The sequence below is a fragment of the Emys orbicularis genome, chromosome 3 (genome assembly GCF_028017835.1).
Source record: "Emys orbicularis isolate rEmyOrb1 chromosome 3, rEmyOrb1.hap1, whole genome shotgun sequence".
Taxonomy (NCBI): Eukaryota; Metazoa; Chordata; order Testudines; family Emydidae; genus Emys; species Emys orbicularis.
In genome coordinates this window covers 154,915,854-154,931,128 of record NC_088685.1, presented here as the reverse complement: position 1 = coordinate 154,931,128, position 15,275 = coordinate 154,915,854, and the positions used below count along the sequence as shown (strand labels likewise).

The following is a 15,275-nucleotide window of genomic DNA, read 5'->3' as shown; positions in this document are numbered from 1 at the left end:
GCAGATGACAGAACAAGGAGCAATGTTCTCAAGTTGCAGTGGAGGAGGTCTAGGCTGGATATTAGGAAAAACTATTTCACTAGGAGGGTGGTGAAGCACTGGAAGGGGTTACCTAGGGAGGTGGTGGAATCTCCATCCTTAGAGGCTTTTAAGGCCCGGCTTGACAAAGCCCTGACGGGGATGATTTAGTTGGGGTTGGACTAGATGACCTCCTGAGGTCTCTTCCAACCCTAAACTTCTATGATTCTATAATTCTATTGCTGTTCCAATTTTTCAGACAGGTAGACCAAGGTACAAAGAGGTTAAGACCTACATTTTCAGTTGTATTCACTAATTCTGGGTGGCACAGTTTTTTGGGTGTCCAGGCCAAAGGCCAGTACTCCTGATCTAGTCCCACCCAGCTCTTCCACTGACTTGCTATATGACCTTGGGCAAGGCACTGAAACCCACACTTTCAAACTTGGATGCATAAAGCTAGACACCTAAATTCAGAGTTGGACACTTGAAATGGGTAGCCTGATGTTCATAGATGCTAAGCACACATAGGTCTCAGTGAAGTCAATTGGATTTGTTTAGTGCTCAGCACCTCTGAGAATCAAGCCACTACTCAGTGGTTTGAGCATTGGCCTGCTAAACTCAGCGTTGTGAGTTCAATCCTTGAGGGGGCCACTTCGGGATCTGTGGAAAAATCAGTACTTGGTCCTGCTAGTGAAGGCAGGGGGCTGGACTCGATGACCTTTCAGGGTCCCTTCCAGTTCTAGGAGATAGGATATCTCCATATTTGAACATTTTGGCCTCTCTGCCTCAGCTTCCCTAATTGTAGAAGATGGATGATCATTCCTACCTTATTGATAGGGGTACTGTGGGGTTTCACAAAACAATGTTAAGACTAGGAGAACCTCAGCTCTCAACTCAGGGTCTTCTTGAATAAATACCTTGATTAAACAAATATCCAGCACCTACAATAATGACCTATTATAGCAGAATACTAGTGTCTTTATGGTAATGGTTCAGCAAGGAAGTCCCAGAGAAAAACCTCCTTTCACTAGAACATCTCTTAACTCTCCCCCTCCCCTTCTTTCCCAAACCCTTCTGTGTTGCAAACCATGTGGTGCCAACGCATGTCAAATCCTGAGGGTGGTCACTTGGCTAAGAGCCATGGCTGTTTTATGCTACACAGCTGGTACAGGGAGCTGTATTTAACTCTAGGGGTCCTCTTTCTGATCCACACTAAAGTCAAATTCACTCACTAACGGAGTGAGATATTTCCTGCCCTAATGGAATGACAGAGCGCTACTGATGGAAAATGAGCTGACAACGTTTTATCTTCTGCCAGCATCCCCAACAGCCAGAAACATATACTGAAACACTCGAGCCAAGCCATATACAATCCCCTCTTCAAAAAAATAAATAGAAACCATGAAAATGCATTGTGGAATCTCAATGGCAGATTCCTGGGGTGGGTTTTGGTGCTTGATTTGTAGTTCCTTGGGTGAGGGCCCATATGGTCAACTTTTCTTGGCCCATAAACATTCCTTTGAAAGGCTCTCATTTTTACAATAGCTCACTTTCTCCTCTGACCCATTGTTGGAGAGAGGCACATGGATGGCAGGAGGGTTTTCAAAGGTATTTTGTTGAGAGTGGAAACAGCCTGTTTCCAAGTGAAACAAACATAAGTAATCCTGCTTTTGCAGCAGATGGTTAATTACAGAAAAACCCTTTCTGGAAGCTATGAGCAGCCAAGAGCCATTCATTTCTCTCACAGCTACACAAGGCCAAGAACATGACTCCCTGTGCCTCCTCTAATGACAGAAGAGTCACATGTCCACATCATGAAATTACAGTGTGAAAGTTACAGAAAACAGGATCACCACTAGGAGAGAGGGATGGGAAACTATTGAGTTTGGGGATCACTGTTTGTGGCTGCATTTCATAGTTATGTTTGGTTGGAAAATAGTTTTTCTGAACTAAAAACTGCATTAAAGGGATAATGTTGGCCTAGTTTAGGACTCCATGTTAGTAAATTTTGTTCCACAGACAAAAAGGAGGAGCAAACTATTGCAGGAGCTTCAACCAGCACTCAACCAGATACTCCATGCACAATTACATACAGACTATTTTTCACAAGTACATTTTTGCATGTTCAGAAATGTTGATTTGAATGCATCAGGGAAATCTGATATCCAGCTACCTGGTCTGCATGGATTAGTCTGAGACTGCACATATGTGCAAAAAACTATATACAAGGAACTGTGTGTTCAAAATGACAGGCAATCTTAAAGGCTGCTTTTGGAAATTTGGCTCAGTGTGAATAGAAATATTTTAATTTAAACTTTGGATTTTGTTTAAAATCCAAGGGAAAAAAGCTCTCCCCCATCCTCCTGTGCCCTGAAATACTAGAAATCCAAATACAACAGCATAATGCTAGTGCATGAGAGCCAGAAAGCAAAACTAACTAGAAGCGGAAAATGAACTGACCTTGCCAAGCTAAGTCAGATGGAATAAAGGAAATAAATAGCAGAAATGGTACTAAAAAGAACTACAAACTGGATTTTCAGAATTTTACAGTTATGGTCCAAGTTCCTTATTTTGATCTCACCTGTACCATTTTTACAACTTGTTACTTAGCTGAGTTCAGTGAAATTACTTCCGATTTAAACAAGTATAAGTGGATCAAAATCAGGCCCTATGTCATAATTAGAGTATGGCCATTTATTATTGTTATTAATGTGACTACTATCTGGGCAATATCCCTTTAAAAACATTCAAAGAAACGAGCTCAGGTGGAATTCAAGCTGCCATGACATCTTTGGAACTGAATTAGGGATGATCCAAGAGCAGAAATTCTCAATTACAGAATTAATTTTAAAAACCAAACAAACATAAGATGCTCTAAGCAAACAACGGTTTAGAGCAGCATGAACCAGATGGGAGATGGAATCATCCTCCACCTGTTAGATTCTGCTGAAAGATATATTTCCTTTTATGTCCTATGAAGCTGTTTTGCCCTGAGCAAATGATTTCTGAGCCAGAGAAAAGGGCCTGGTAACAGCTGTATTTATTAATCTTGACCCCATCTCATGCTCTCAACACAGCTATCACTTCAAAGAGCTGTATGTGCAGCTACTGTTCACCGGCAAGCCCTCCTGTACAAGTGCAAAGATAGCCAAGATCATAAAAGCAACATGGTGGTGTCAAAAGTAATCTTCCTTCTCCCCAGTAAACCGGGGATTGCATTTATTGAGGCTGCCAAGCAGACAGTATCACAGAGAAAAAGAGACAAGTCTCTTGACATGTGCTAGAAATAGGGCAGCTGCTATATCCTACAAAAAGAAGTTTCATGACTTGACAAATCAGCCGAGATGTTGACGACCCTGATATTTAGAATGGTGTATGATTTTGTGTCTGCAGATAATCACTGGTATGATTTGTTGCACTAGTTAAGTTACTAGATTTACAGGCACAAAATTATAGGTGTAGAACTGAAGGACACTATTCTAAGTTAGGTAGCATCAATGGTTAGCTCCCTTTCTTCCACGGATTGATGCAGGAGCTAGTCCATTTGTGAAATAGTTGGTATTGTCCTTCCAACTGGATCATCTGAAGGACAGCGCTCACAATTATAACAGGGGGCATGACAGTTATAGTGGGGGCCTTATTCTACTCTTAACCGTGCTGGTGCAAATCAGAAGTAAAACCACAAAAGTCAATAAAGTTATATAGACATAAACACAGTATAAAACTGGTGAGAGAATCATAGAAATGTCAGTCTGGAAGGGGCCTCAAGAGGTCATCAAGTCCAAGCTTCCCCACTGAGAGAGCACCAAGTAAACCTAGACAAGGGGTGGGCAAACTTTTTGGCCCGAGGGCCCCATCTGGGTATGGAAATTGTATGGCGGGACATGAATCCTCACCAAATTGGGGTTCAGGAGGGGATGAGGGTGCCTCAGGGATGCAGGCTCTGGGCAGCGCTTACCTCAAGCAGCTCCTGGAAGCAGCGGCATGTCCCCCATTCCAGCTTCTACACGGAGGCGCGGCCAGGCGGCTCTGCTGTGTGCTGCCCCGTCCGCATGCGCCGCCCCTGCAGCTCCCATTGGCCATGGTTCCCAACCAATGGGAGCTGCGGGGGTGGCGCTTGGGGCAGGAGGAGCGTGCGGAGCTCCCTGGCTGCCCCTATGTGTAGGAGCCAGAGGGGGGACATGCCACTGCTTCCGGGAGCCACGCAGAGTGGCCCCCGACCCTGCTCCCCAGCTGGAGCACGGGAGCGGGAGCTCGAGGGCCAGATTAAAATGACTGGCGGGCCGAGTCCAGCCCACGGGCCATAGTTTGCCCACCCCGACCTAGACCATGCCTGACAGATGATTGTCTAACCTGTCCTTAAAAACCTCCAATGATGGGGATTCAACAACATCCCTTGGAAGCCTATTCCAGAACTTAACTACCCTTAGGCCTGGTCTACACTGGGGGGGGAGGGCGGGGGGATCAACCTAAGATATGCAACTTCAGCTACGAGAATAGCGTAGCTGAAGTCGACATATCTTAGGTTGACTTTCCTCGCATCCTCACGGTGCGGGGTCGACTGCTGCCGCTCCCCCGTCGACTCCGTTTCTGCTTCTCGCCACGGTGGAGTACAGGAGTCGACGGCAGAGCGATCGGGGATCGCTTTATCGTATCTACACTAGATGTGATAAATCGATCCCCAATAGATCAATCACTACCCGCCGATCCGGCAGGTAGTGTAGACGTACCCGTAGAGGTAGAAAGTTTCTGTTAATATCTAACCTAAATCTCCCTTGTTGCAAATTAAGCCAATTAGTTCTTGTCCTACCTTCAGTGGACATGGAGAACAATCAATCACAGTCTTCTTTATAACAGCCCTTAACATATTTGAAGACAGTTATCAGGTCCCCCTCAGTCTTATTTTTTTCACCCTAAACATGCCCAGGGTTTTTTTTTAACCTTTCCTCATAGGTCAGGCTTTCTTGAGCTTTTATCATTTTTGTTGCTCTCCTCTAGATTCTGTCCAATTTGTCCACATCTTTCTTAAAGCATGGCACTCCGAACTGAACACAGTACTCCAGCTGAGGCCTCACCAGTGCTGAATAGAGCAGGACAATTACCTCCTGTGTCTTACATACGACACTCCGGTTAATAAGCCCATGACTGATATAGCCTTTTTCACAACTGTGCATTGTTGTCTCATATTCAATTTGTGATCCACTATAACCCCCAGATCCTTTTCGGCAATACTACCACCTAGCCAGTTATTTCCCATTGTGTATTTGCACATTTGATTTTTCCTTTCTAAGTGAAGCATTTTGCACTTGTCTTTGTTGAATTTCATCTTGTTGATTTCAGACCAATTCTCCAAATTGTGAAGTTCTTTGTGAATTCTAATCCTATCCTCCAAGCGTTTGCTTATAAAATTTGCAGATGACACCAAGCCGGGAGGGATCGCATACTCTCTACTCCATTATCCAAGTCATTAATGAAAACATTTAGTAGTACTGGACCCAAGACAGATTCCCTGCTGGATCCCACTAAATACATCCTCCCAGTTTGCAGTAAACCACTGATAACTACTCTGAGTATGATCTTTCAACCAGAGACCAGAATTGGGCCCAAAGTGTCCAGGTTGTTTAGCTGAAATAGAAAGCTGTGGCCTCTAGTCCAGTAACAGAGTGCTTCCTAACAAATCATGTCAAACCAATCTGATAGCTTTCTTCGATAGGATAACGAGTCTTGTGGATAAGGGAGAAGCTGTGGATGTGGTATACCTAGCCTTTAGTAAGGCATTTGATATGGTCTCGCATGATATTCTTATCGATAAACTAGGCAAATACAATTTAGATGGGGCTACTATAAGGTGGGTGCATAACTGGCTGGATAACCGTACTCAGAGAGTTGTTATTAATGGTTCCCAATCCTGCTGGAAAGGCTTAACGAGTGGGGTTCCGCAGGGGTCTGTTTTGGGACCGGCTCTGTTCAATATCTTCATTAATGACTTAGATATTGGCATAGAAAGTACGCTTATTAAGTTTGCGGATGATACCAAACTGGGAGGGATTGCAACTGCTTTGGAGGACAGGATCATAATTCAAAATGATCTGGACAAATTGGAGAAATGGTCCAAGTTAAACAGGATGAAGTTTAACAAAGACAAATGCAAAGTGCTCCACTTAGGAAGAAAAAAATCAGTTTCACACATACAGAATGGGAAGAGACTGTCTAGGAAGGAGTACGGCAGAAAGGGATCTAGGGGTTATAGTGGACCACAAGCTAAATATGAGTCAGCAAACATGATTCTGGGATGTATTAACAGGTGTGTTGTGAGCAAGACACGAGAAGTCATTCTTCCGCTCTACTCTGCTCTGGTTAGGCCTCAGCTGGAGTATTGTGTCCAGTTCTGGGCACCGCATTTCAAGAAAGATGTGGAGAAATTGGAAAGAGTCCAGAGAAGAGCAACAAGAATGATTAAAGGTCTTGAGAACATGACCTATGAAGGAAGGCTGAAAGAATTGGGTTTGTTTAGTTTGGAAAAGAGAAGACTGAGAGGGGACGTGATAGCAGTTTTCAGGTATCTAAAAGGGTGTCATAAGGAGGAGGGAGAAAACTTGTTCACCTTAGCCTCTAAGGATAGGACAAGAAGCAATGGGCTTAAACTGCAGCAAGGGAGGTCTAGGTTGGACATTAGGAAAAAGTTCCTAACTGTCAGGGTGGTTAAACACTGGAATAAATTGCCTAGGGAGGTTGTGGAATCTCCATCTCTGGAGATATTTAAGAGTAGGTTAGATAAATGTCTATCAGGGATGGTCTAGACAGTATTTGGTCCTGCCATGCAGGCAGGGGACTGGACTCGATGACCTCTCGAGGTCCCTTCCAGTCCTAGAATCTATGAATCTATGAATATTGATCTATGGTTGGGAATGCCCAGCACTGGGGAGTCAGGAACTGATCCAAAGCCTTTGAAGTCAATAGAAAGACTTTCACAGACTTCAAATGGGCTTTGGATCAGGCTCTCATTTGATCAATGAGTAGCCCATATCTAAGATAGGTCCCTATAACTAAGCAATTAGGGGCAACAAGGTATGAAGGTGCTGTTTAAAGGGTCACTGATTGATTTACAGTAGGTCCAAAACTTAAGTTTTGCAAAACCCAGGGTATAACATTTTAAAACAATAGAAAGGTGTCTAATGTTTTTAAAATTCCAATAATATTTTTGTTTCAAGTTTAACATTCCCCTGCAGTATTTGCAATCTAAATATTGCAGCATGTGCTAACACTGGGAGAGCCACTAAGTGAAACTGATTAGATACTGATTGGAAACAAAGTGAAACTGACTAATCTTTTTTTTTTTTTTTTTTAAACACTTCACTCAGGGTGAAGAATGAAAAAAACCGCAGCATTAGCAATGAAAGTGAAGGGACTCTTAAAAAATTCTTTCCATTTTAAGAATCTCAGAGGTCCTATTAACACAGGTGAGGACATTTCTTTTAAAATACCCTGATTCACTGCTATGCTACTCCAGTTTTACAGTGATGTAACTCTACTGAAAACAAATCAATGGAGCTAAACCTGCATAAAATTGGAGCAAATAAATGGTAAATGAGGTCCATTAATTTTAACCCAAGTAGCCCTTAAATATCTCCAGTGATAGGGTAAAACATAAGGCAAAAGGAAAATTTGTCAATCATTCTAGGGCCAGGGCATGTCAAAACAGCATTACCAGAACCTGGTGTTTATTGATGATCTTAAAATGTGGTTAAAATCAGAAAAAGTAGGCCAAAATCTGCTCTCAATCCCTGAAGCTGCTCCAGCTTTAGAATACCGTCAGTTACACATTCATTCCAGATTTACACCAGGATAAATTTAGGGACTAATCCAAAGCCACTAAATTATTGGAAAGCCTCCCGATGACTTCAAAGGGCTTTGGATCAAGCCCTCAGAGCAGAATTTAGTGCGGTGACACTGCAAGGTTCCATATTTCTTCTCCCTTAATGACTCTTCTAGAGTAAATTTGCTCAGTCTAGACATCAAAACACTAGTCTTTGCCAATCATTCAAACTCAGCCTCTTCTCTTAAAACCAAGCTGTGTTCTTTCCACTTCACCCCTCATCACCAACAAATTCTGGAATCAGCAGTTAGGTAGTAGTTTTTGATGAGACGTGACAGAATAGAAAGCATCTCTTCTGTTACCTTCCTAGGGTGGCTCTGAAGCGCTAGTGAAACACTGACTGTGTCCGTAAACTAAACATGTATTACCAAGAAGAAACATCAACAAACTATAAAGTGTGCAACATGGTGTCATTTTTATAGCTATTTTTCAGCCCATAACAATGCTATGAAGGTGAACTGAAAAGCTTTTATAAATGAATTATAATGATAAAAACCCACCAACAACTCACACTGCCCAAGTTGTTAGAAGCTAAATTCATGCAGAACTGATGAGGGAAATCAATGGCTCTTGCATATAAATAACCAGAAGCAGAATTTGGCCATAAACCAGTAACAGACTATGGATTTTCAGAACACAGGAATTGCCATACCAGATCAGACCAGTGATCCATCTATCACATTATCTTGCCTCTCACAGTGGCCAATGCTAGATGCTTCAGAGGAAGGTGTAAGAACCCCCCAGTAAATAATTATGAGTAACATGCTGATAAGGGAGGTTTTTCCCTAAATCCTATCAGTAAGTGGTTAGTTTTATCCTGAAGCTTGAGTATTCATTGCCCTATATTTCTGTTTTCGTCCTGTCTCACATAACTTGATTTTTGATTATCTATAAAAATGTCTAAACCCTTTATTTCATTATTATTATTATTATTACACTAAATTCTTATAGTCAGTAATGTATTGTGGCAGTAAGTTCCATAGGTTCATTATACATTGTGGGGGTGGGAGCATTTTCCTTTATCAGTTTTTCATTTGTTGCCTTTTAAATTTCACGAATGTTCCTTGTTCTTCTATTGTGAGTGAGGGTAAACAGGAGCAGCTGTTTTATCTTCTCTATGACATTCATGTTTTTATATATGCCTATCATCTCTTCACTTATTTGTCTCTTTTCTGTGGGCCAAATCTTGTCACCTTTACTCACACTGAGTAGCACATGAGTCTGCAAGTAATGCCACTGAAGTCAACATGACTACTTATGGAACAAGGTACTAGTCCGTGAGCACCCCTCCAGCCTAACCAGGCCTCATGAGGAGGGGGCGTGGTAGGGAGGGGCAATCCAGCTCTACATCACCATCCCTCAAAATTCCCAACATAGGGGGAATGGCTGGAGCACCTCTGTGCTCCACCAAGCCCCCACTGGCTTAACTGTCCCCTGTGGACCATTACCAGTCAGTGTAACTGAGAGCAACCCCGAGGTTGCTGTGTGTCATATTATTACATCCTTCCTATGCCAATGTTGGTGCACAGGGCAGAAACTAGCTTCTTCCAACCCTCTCAGCCATTAGCTGTTGCTTCCATCTGCTCTGTGGTGTTGAGATTACGGTTCTGCCATCCCTGCTAAGGCTTCTTCTTAATGTTTCTATTGAGTGCCCTTGTTTCCTCATACCACTTGGTTTCCACTTGCTCTCAGCTTCCCGTGGGAGTCTGTGTTGGCATGTGGGATACCTGCACCAATATGTCCAGCGCTTTCTTCTGATTCTGGTGGAAACACGCTGCTGGTTACATCTCTTCATTGGTGATAAACTCTCTCCATCCAATACCCAGAAGCCAGGGGGCTGGCTTCCTCCTTTCCCCAGGAATGCTCAACCACTGCTCAACCCCAGGCTGTACCCCCACTCCACATGCCTTGAGTTTAGTGAAAGCTGTGGAGGCCTTTCCTATCCTTGATTTCACTTCTTTCTTGAGATCTCTGTTGTGCTTGGGGCCAAGTTGGTCCTAAGATCAGGGAAGCGCAAAGGTGACAAAGCAATTTTTTGCCCTTCCCTTCAGGTTCTCTGTTGGACAGAGTTTGGTTAAACCCATGGGTCAGGGCCATGTTTTATTACTGGATTAGGAGCTTACATTTACATTTAATTTGTTTTTAAAGCTTTTCAGATCATCTTTAAGCACTGTTTAAAGAGAGGCGAGAGAATATATATATATACACACACACACACACGTGTGCTCGCGTGCATGTACACAGGAACACAGGAGAAAACCGATTATTGATTTGCAAGACAAAAGCCACAGCGACACCATCACGTTTCATTTCTGTAATTTGGAGTTTCCAGTGAAGAATCCGATTTCATCATTTAGTTCTGTGAATCACAAAAATAAGAGCTGAAAAAGGCCTGCATTTCATCAAATCCATCTCTGCCAGTGCAAGATTCTTCCCTACAGAGTATACTCCTTTCCCTTTGCCAGCTCAATTTTAAATGAATCAAGCAACTGGACTTTCACTACTCTCCTTAAGACACTGTTTCACAATCAAACAGACGCTGTTGTTAGGAAATCTTTCCTGGCGTGTGCAGAGGTAACTTACTGCAGCCATGGAGTTGATGCGGTCAATATAGTAATCCGGCCAGCTGGTAGCAAGCTTATTAGGGTCTTCTTGTTCCTGAAACAGAAAATTAAACAAAGTTACATGAGCAGGCTTAAAGGATAAATAGTTTTCATTTGGTTGAAATCATCTGGAATTCTTGACCATCTTACTTCCTACCCATTTCCTTATAACACACACATCTTTATGGATTTTATTACAAACCTCTTTGAAGGTATAGTGCTAAAGGTATCCTTGTGATGGCAGAGAAGGAAAGATCATCCTTCAAATAGGATTACTGAAAACAGCATTACAGAACTGACTGAGACAAGGTTGTCCTTCGGTGGCCAAATGACAATACTCCCCTCCTCACAGTGCTGACAACGCTTGCACTCAAAGGACAGAGCCTTCAGGGATAACTCAGTTACATTTTCAAGTCTTACATTTTACAGATTTTAGAAAATATTTTGCATTATTTCTGCTAATTGGATGGGCGAGATTCACCAACTACAGAGAAAAATGCCAAGCCAAAAAGTCTGGAAATAGGCCAAATGACTGCTTCTTAGGAAGTTAAGCACAACCTCAAAGCATCCAGATGAACAAAACTGGAATCTGTGAATTACAGTGAAAGCTGCATCAAAGACCACCTCCGAGCGCAGTCTTAATAATTTTAAAGTATCTCCATACATTTTGCAATTAAACTCACCTTTCAGTTAAAGGCCTACCTCTGCTGGGCAACCACATTTTACTGGTTCTTTGGGTGGTCACTTGAGAGGTTTCACTGCATCAGATTTTATTTTACTTTACTTTGTGAAGAGGCTAGGCAGATAGACTAGAAACCAGTAAGAAAATAACGATTGGTTTCTGGAGCCCTAATCTCCTACCACAAGATGTAAGTAGCTTACATTAAAATCAATTGAAATTCTATCTTGTGGTTGAAGAACTGTACCCCTTGGAGTTATACTAAAGATGGATGAACAGAGATTATCTTTCTGTCTGTCTCACTAATCTTCCTGACATTCTATTGTCCTGTATATATAAACAATTATTCATATCAACAGGCTTAGCTTGTAAAAGTTATACAGATGAACATCAAATAGCCAGATCTTTATCAGATCGCATCAACTCTTTTAGTGCTGCTACATATTTATGTTGTTTGGAGAGAAGAAATATTTCTACACGTCCCCAAACTGGCCTGCCTTCAAAAGAACCTTAATACTTGTCAAGCTCCTTTCAGGTTAAAATTAAATAATAGCATACACTGTAACAAATCCATGGAAAATGTCAGGCTTCAAATTTGGAATTCACAGCAACAGCAGGGGTAAAACTCAGATCTTCCTGCTCCAAGACCACAGGCTTCTATCACTTGAACTAAAGGAGAACCTCAATTAGCTGTTAGCAGTATACAGCCAATGACATAATAGAACAGTTCTGCTTCTAGCCAGTAGAGGGCAGTGGTACATATACCTACCAAGCCAGTTCATAACAATACTTACCTCTAGCTATACATAAAGCCTGAGAGGCTGTCAAAACGGCAAGAGGCATCAAATGCATTGCCTAGTTCCACAATTTATCACATATATACCACCTCCCCATCAGTGGGGTGTGTGGAAATTCATGCCACACATGCACATTTTTCCAGTGCAAGTTGGAAAGCCTTTGTTTTCCTTCTCTCCCTTTCCCTGATGAAAGCAGTAGGCTGATAGAGCTAAATCCTTGCTTACCAACAGATCCGGAGCTATATGACTCCCCATAAGTAATCAGCTAGATTTCTACACCTCATTTCATTGCAGACTGCCTTTTAACACCTACTCTCTACTAGATGCTGACAACTGTTTTGCACACAGCAGGCCTTAACCTCCTATCCAAGAGTCAAAATATGACCTTGCTGAAGGAAAAAACAATACAAAAACATGCAGTTGATAAATACAGCATTATTTTTAGAAAATAATCTTATCATGACCTGAGTAGCACAGGGGAGAGAGAAAGAGAGCTAATCTAGTGCTAGTTAAATAAAGGCCATTCCACTGGGCACCATGACATATACAGCAACCTATTTGTAAAGGGACATCAGGCCAAGACACCAATCTGCAGTGCAAGGTGCCTTGATCGGTCTTCCTGGAAGTTTCCTGTGTAAAGGAGTCTGAAAGAGCGAGTGACCTGTGCTACAGTTGTTTCCTAAATAAATGGGACAGTAAGTCTGTGAGAACAATATACACAGCATCTCCTTTGCCTATTCATTGAACCCCAGGCTAGGGAAGAGGAAACAAATTCAGATAAAGTGACAACCATTCTCCAAATCTCAAAGAATCCAAGTAAAAAAATCTAAGATTCTTAAAAAAGCAGAAGTGTTAGAATACCGTGAGAAATCCTGCTCTTACTAGATTTCCAGCCCAAACAATAGGCTAAAAGGTTTAAGATAGGAAAAGCATCCAAATACTTGAATAATTTCCTATCTGAACCCCTGAAGCTTTGGGGGTTTGACCAGTTGTATTAAAAGATCAAGAACTCTGACCTTCCTAAGGTAGGATTCTGTATTTTTGGTTGGCTGAGCAGATGAAGGTGTAGTCATTTTACTGTGATTTACTGTTGCCCTCCCACTACTTTCTACCCTTCTATATCCAGCATACATTGTGGTCCTAACCCTGAGACCAAAGCTTAATGCCTCTTCTATGACCATCCTGCTGCTTTTGAGCAAGGGCTGGGTGAAAACTGGTTTGGATGAAATAAACATTGATCTGAGGTTCAAAAAAAGTTTGGTTACATTTCTGTGTGTGAGAGAGATTGCATTTTCTGGTTCTGGTTTTGACCAAAAACCAAAGGTCCAAAATCCCATAAGGAAAGCTGTTCTGTTTATGGGCCTAATCTTAAGAGGAATTCCTCAGTCCTTATTCAGACAAAATTTTCATTGAAATCAATGACTGTTTTGCTTGGAAAAGGTCAAAATCTAGCCCTCTATTTCTGAAGTAGCAGAAAGCCAGTTCTTGCAAAAGCTACTTTTGCAAACTCAAGAGGTCTGGATAAGCATGCGGATGTTTATCTGAACTCCCAAAACATTGGTTGGTCCATCACTAATTTTAGCCAGCCACCTGGAGAACATTTTCAAAGCATCAGTTTCTGACGTGAGATACCCAAGATCACACTGAGATTTACATCAGCCTCAGGAGCAGTACCATGATATATTACAATTGGAGACACTGGGGAAGATGGTTCATTGCCCAGGTGATGCAAAAGTTCTCCGCAGTATGAAATCACAGCACCACACTTCTTCTCAGACAGCAGAATCTAAAATACTTTGGATTTCTTAAAGACCATCGAGATTCTGATCCTCAAATAAAACATTTCAAATTGCCTCTCAGCAACTTGCACTGATGTTGATGACAAAATCCTCTTCTTCCTCCAGAACATGCAGAAGGAAAAAAGTAGGGCCTGATACCCAAAGCCACATAGGCGTCAATAACTGGAAACAATTACCCAGCTGTCTGAAGCAAAATGTCAGCCAAAGGAATCTATTAAAGCAAAGCCACCTTTTAGCTCCTTGAGTAGTGTAAATATTACATTAAAAAATAGACGTCAGTCAGTGGGCTTCAGAAGCAACCATGTCATTCTTCACCAGAGCAACAGCTATGTAACTACTGTGAAAACACAGCCCTGATATCATACAAGCCTGTAATAAAGTCAAGGTATTATATAGGCATTGAAGCTAATTTGGACTGAGTCCATCCCCATGGCGGAAACTGGGACTTTTGAGTTGAACAACTTCATCTAACATAAGATTTAATGGAATATTGCAAATACTTGGAATATTTGAACCAACTGCAAAAATAAAACTAAACAAAATATTCTAGCCACAGTTCATTTGATCCTTCAGGCCTTTTACAGAGTTCTTGGGGAATCAATCCACTATACAGTCTTCATGGACACATTCTCTTCAATGGCACAAAGACATTTGGTGGCATCAGCTCCTAGCGTGAAAGACATGCGCAACAGAAAAAACCCACCGTGCCTGTAAGTACATCATTCCCCTCTGCTGGTGGTCCTTTGTAGAGAGGCACTCAAACACTAAGGTGATGGGTGCCGTATAAATGGGTAAGAGATTGAATAGGCCCTGAAGATTAAATGCCTAGCTTATCTGACAAATGTCTTTCAGGAGAGGGTTGAGTCATTTGGGAGAAGACTTCACAGCAGCTGCCAGCACTGTATCTTTTTTGCGGTTAAGCACTCGACTTCAGCATCCGGGGCTGTCGATCTGAAATTTTACACTAAACACCAAATATACTCACAACAAAACATAGTATTTCTCCAGAGTATCTCCTTAGTATCCAAGCACTTCCCAGACATGAATGGATTTATCCTCACGCTATCCTTAGGAGGTAGGGAGTGATTTACCCCAATTTTACAAATGGGTAGAGAGGGACAAGAAGAAAAGTTGAAGTGACAATCCAAACTCACCCAGGAAGTCAGTGGCACAGCTGGGAATAGAATTCTGATCGCTTGATTCCCAGGCCAGTGCCCTTACAAGACTATCTTTCCTCCTATTACACTGACCTGTTTGCCACTTACACAGCTGTCCAAAACACTTAAGCACACTTCCTGATAAGTGGAAGTAACAGACTACCTTTATCTGCTGAACTCCTTCCCCCAATCCATTTGGTTGATAAGCATTATTTAAAGCAGCAGCAGGACAGGCAACTTACATAATGCCATCGAGTTTGGGTTTAAAATCTTTTTCACAAGTCCCTTATTCTGTGTAGTGAATTCTGGTTGACCTCAGTAGAAACAGCATACAAAACAGATGGAA

At 42.0% G+C, this 15,275-nt stretch overlaps 1 protein-coding gene across 3 annotated transcripts in view; it reads right to left on the bottom strand.

Annotated features, from left to right (window-relative positions):
- The window catches only part of DAAM2 (dishevelled associated activator of morphogenesis 2), a 147,017-nt gene that overhangs the window by 84,103 nt on the left and 47,639 nt on the right, over nt 1-15,275 (bottom strand). For all 3 annotated transcript variants that reach the window (XM_065401898.1, XM_065401899.1, XM_065401900.1), the window contains exon 3: nt 10,478-10,552. In XM_065401898.1, the coding sequence (XP_065257970.1) occupies nt 10,478-10,552 (75 nt within the window). The remainder of the gene's footprint in view (nt 1-10,477; nt 10,553-15,275) is intronic.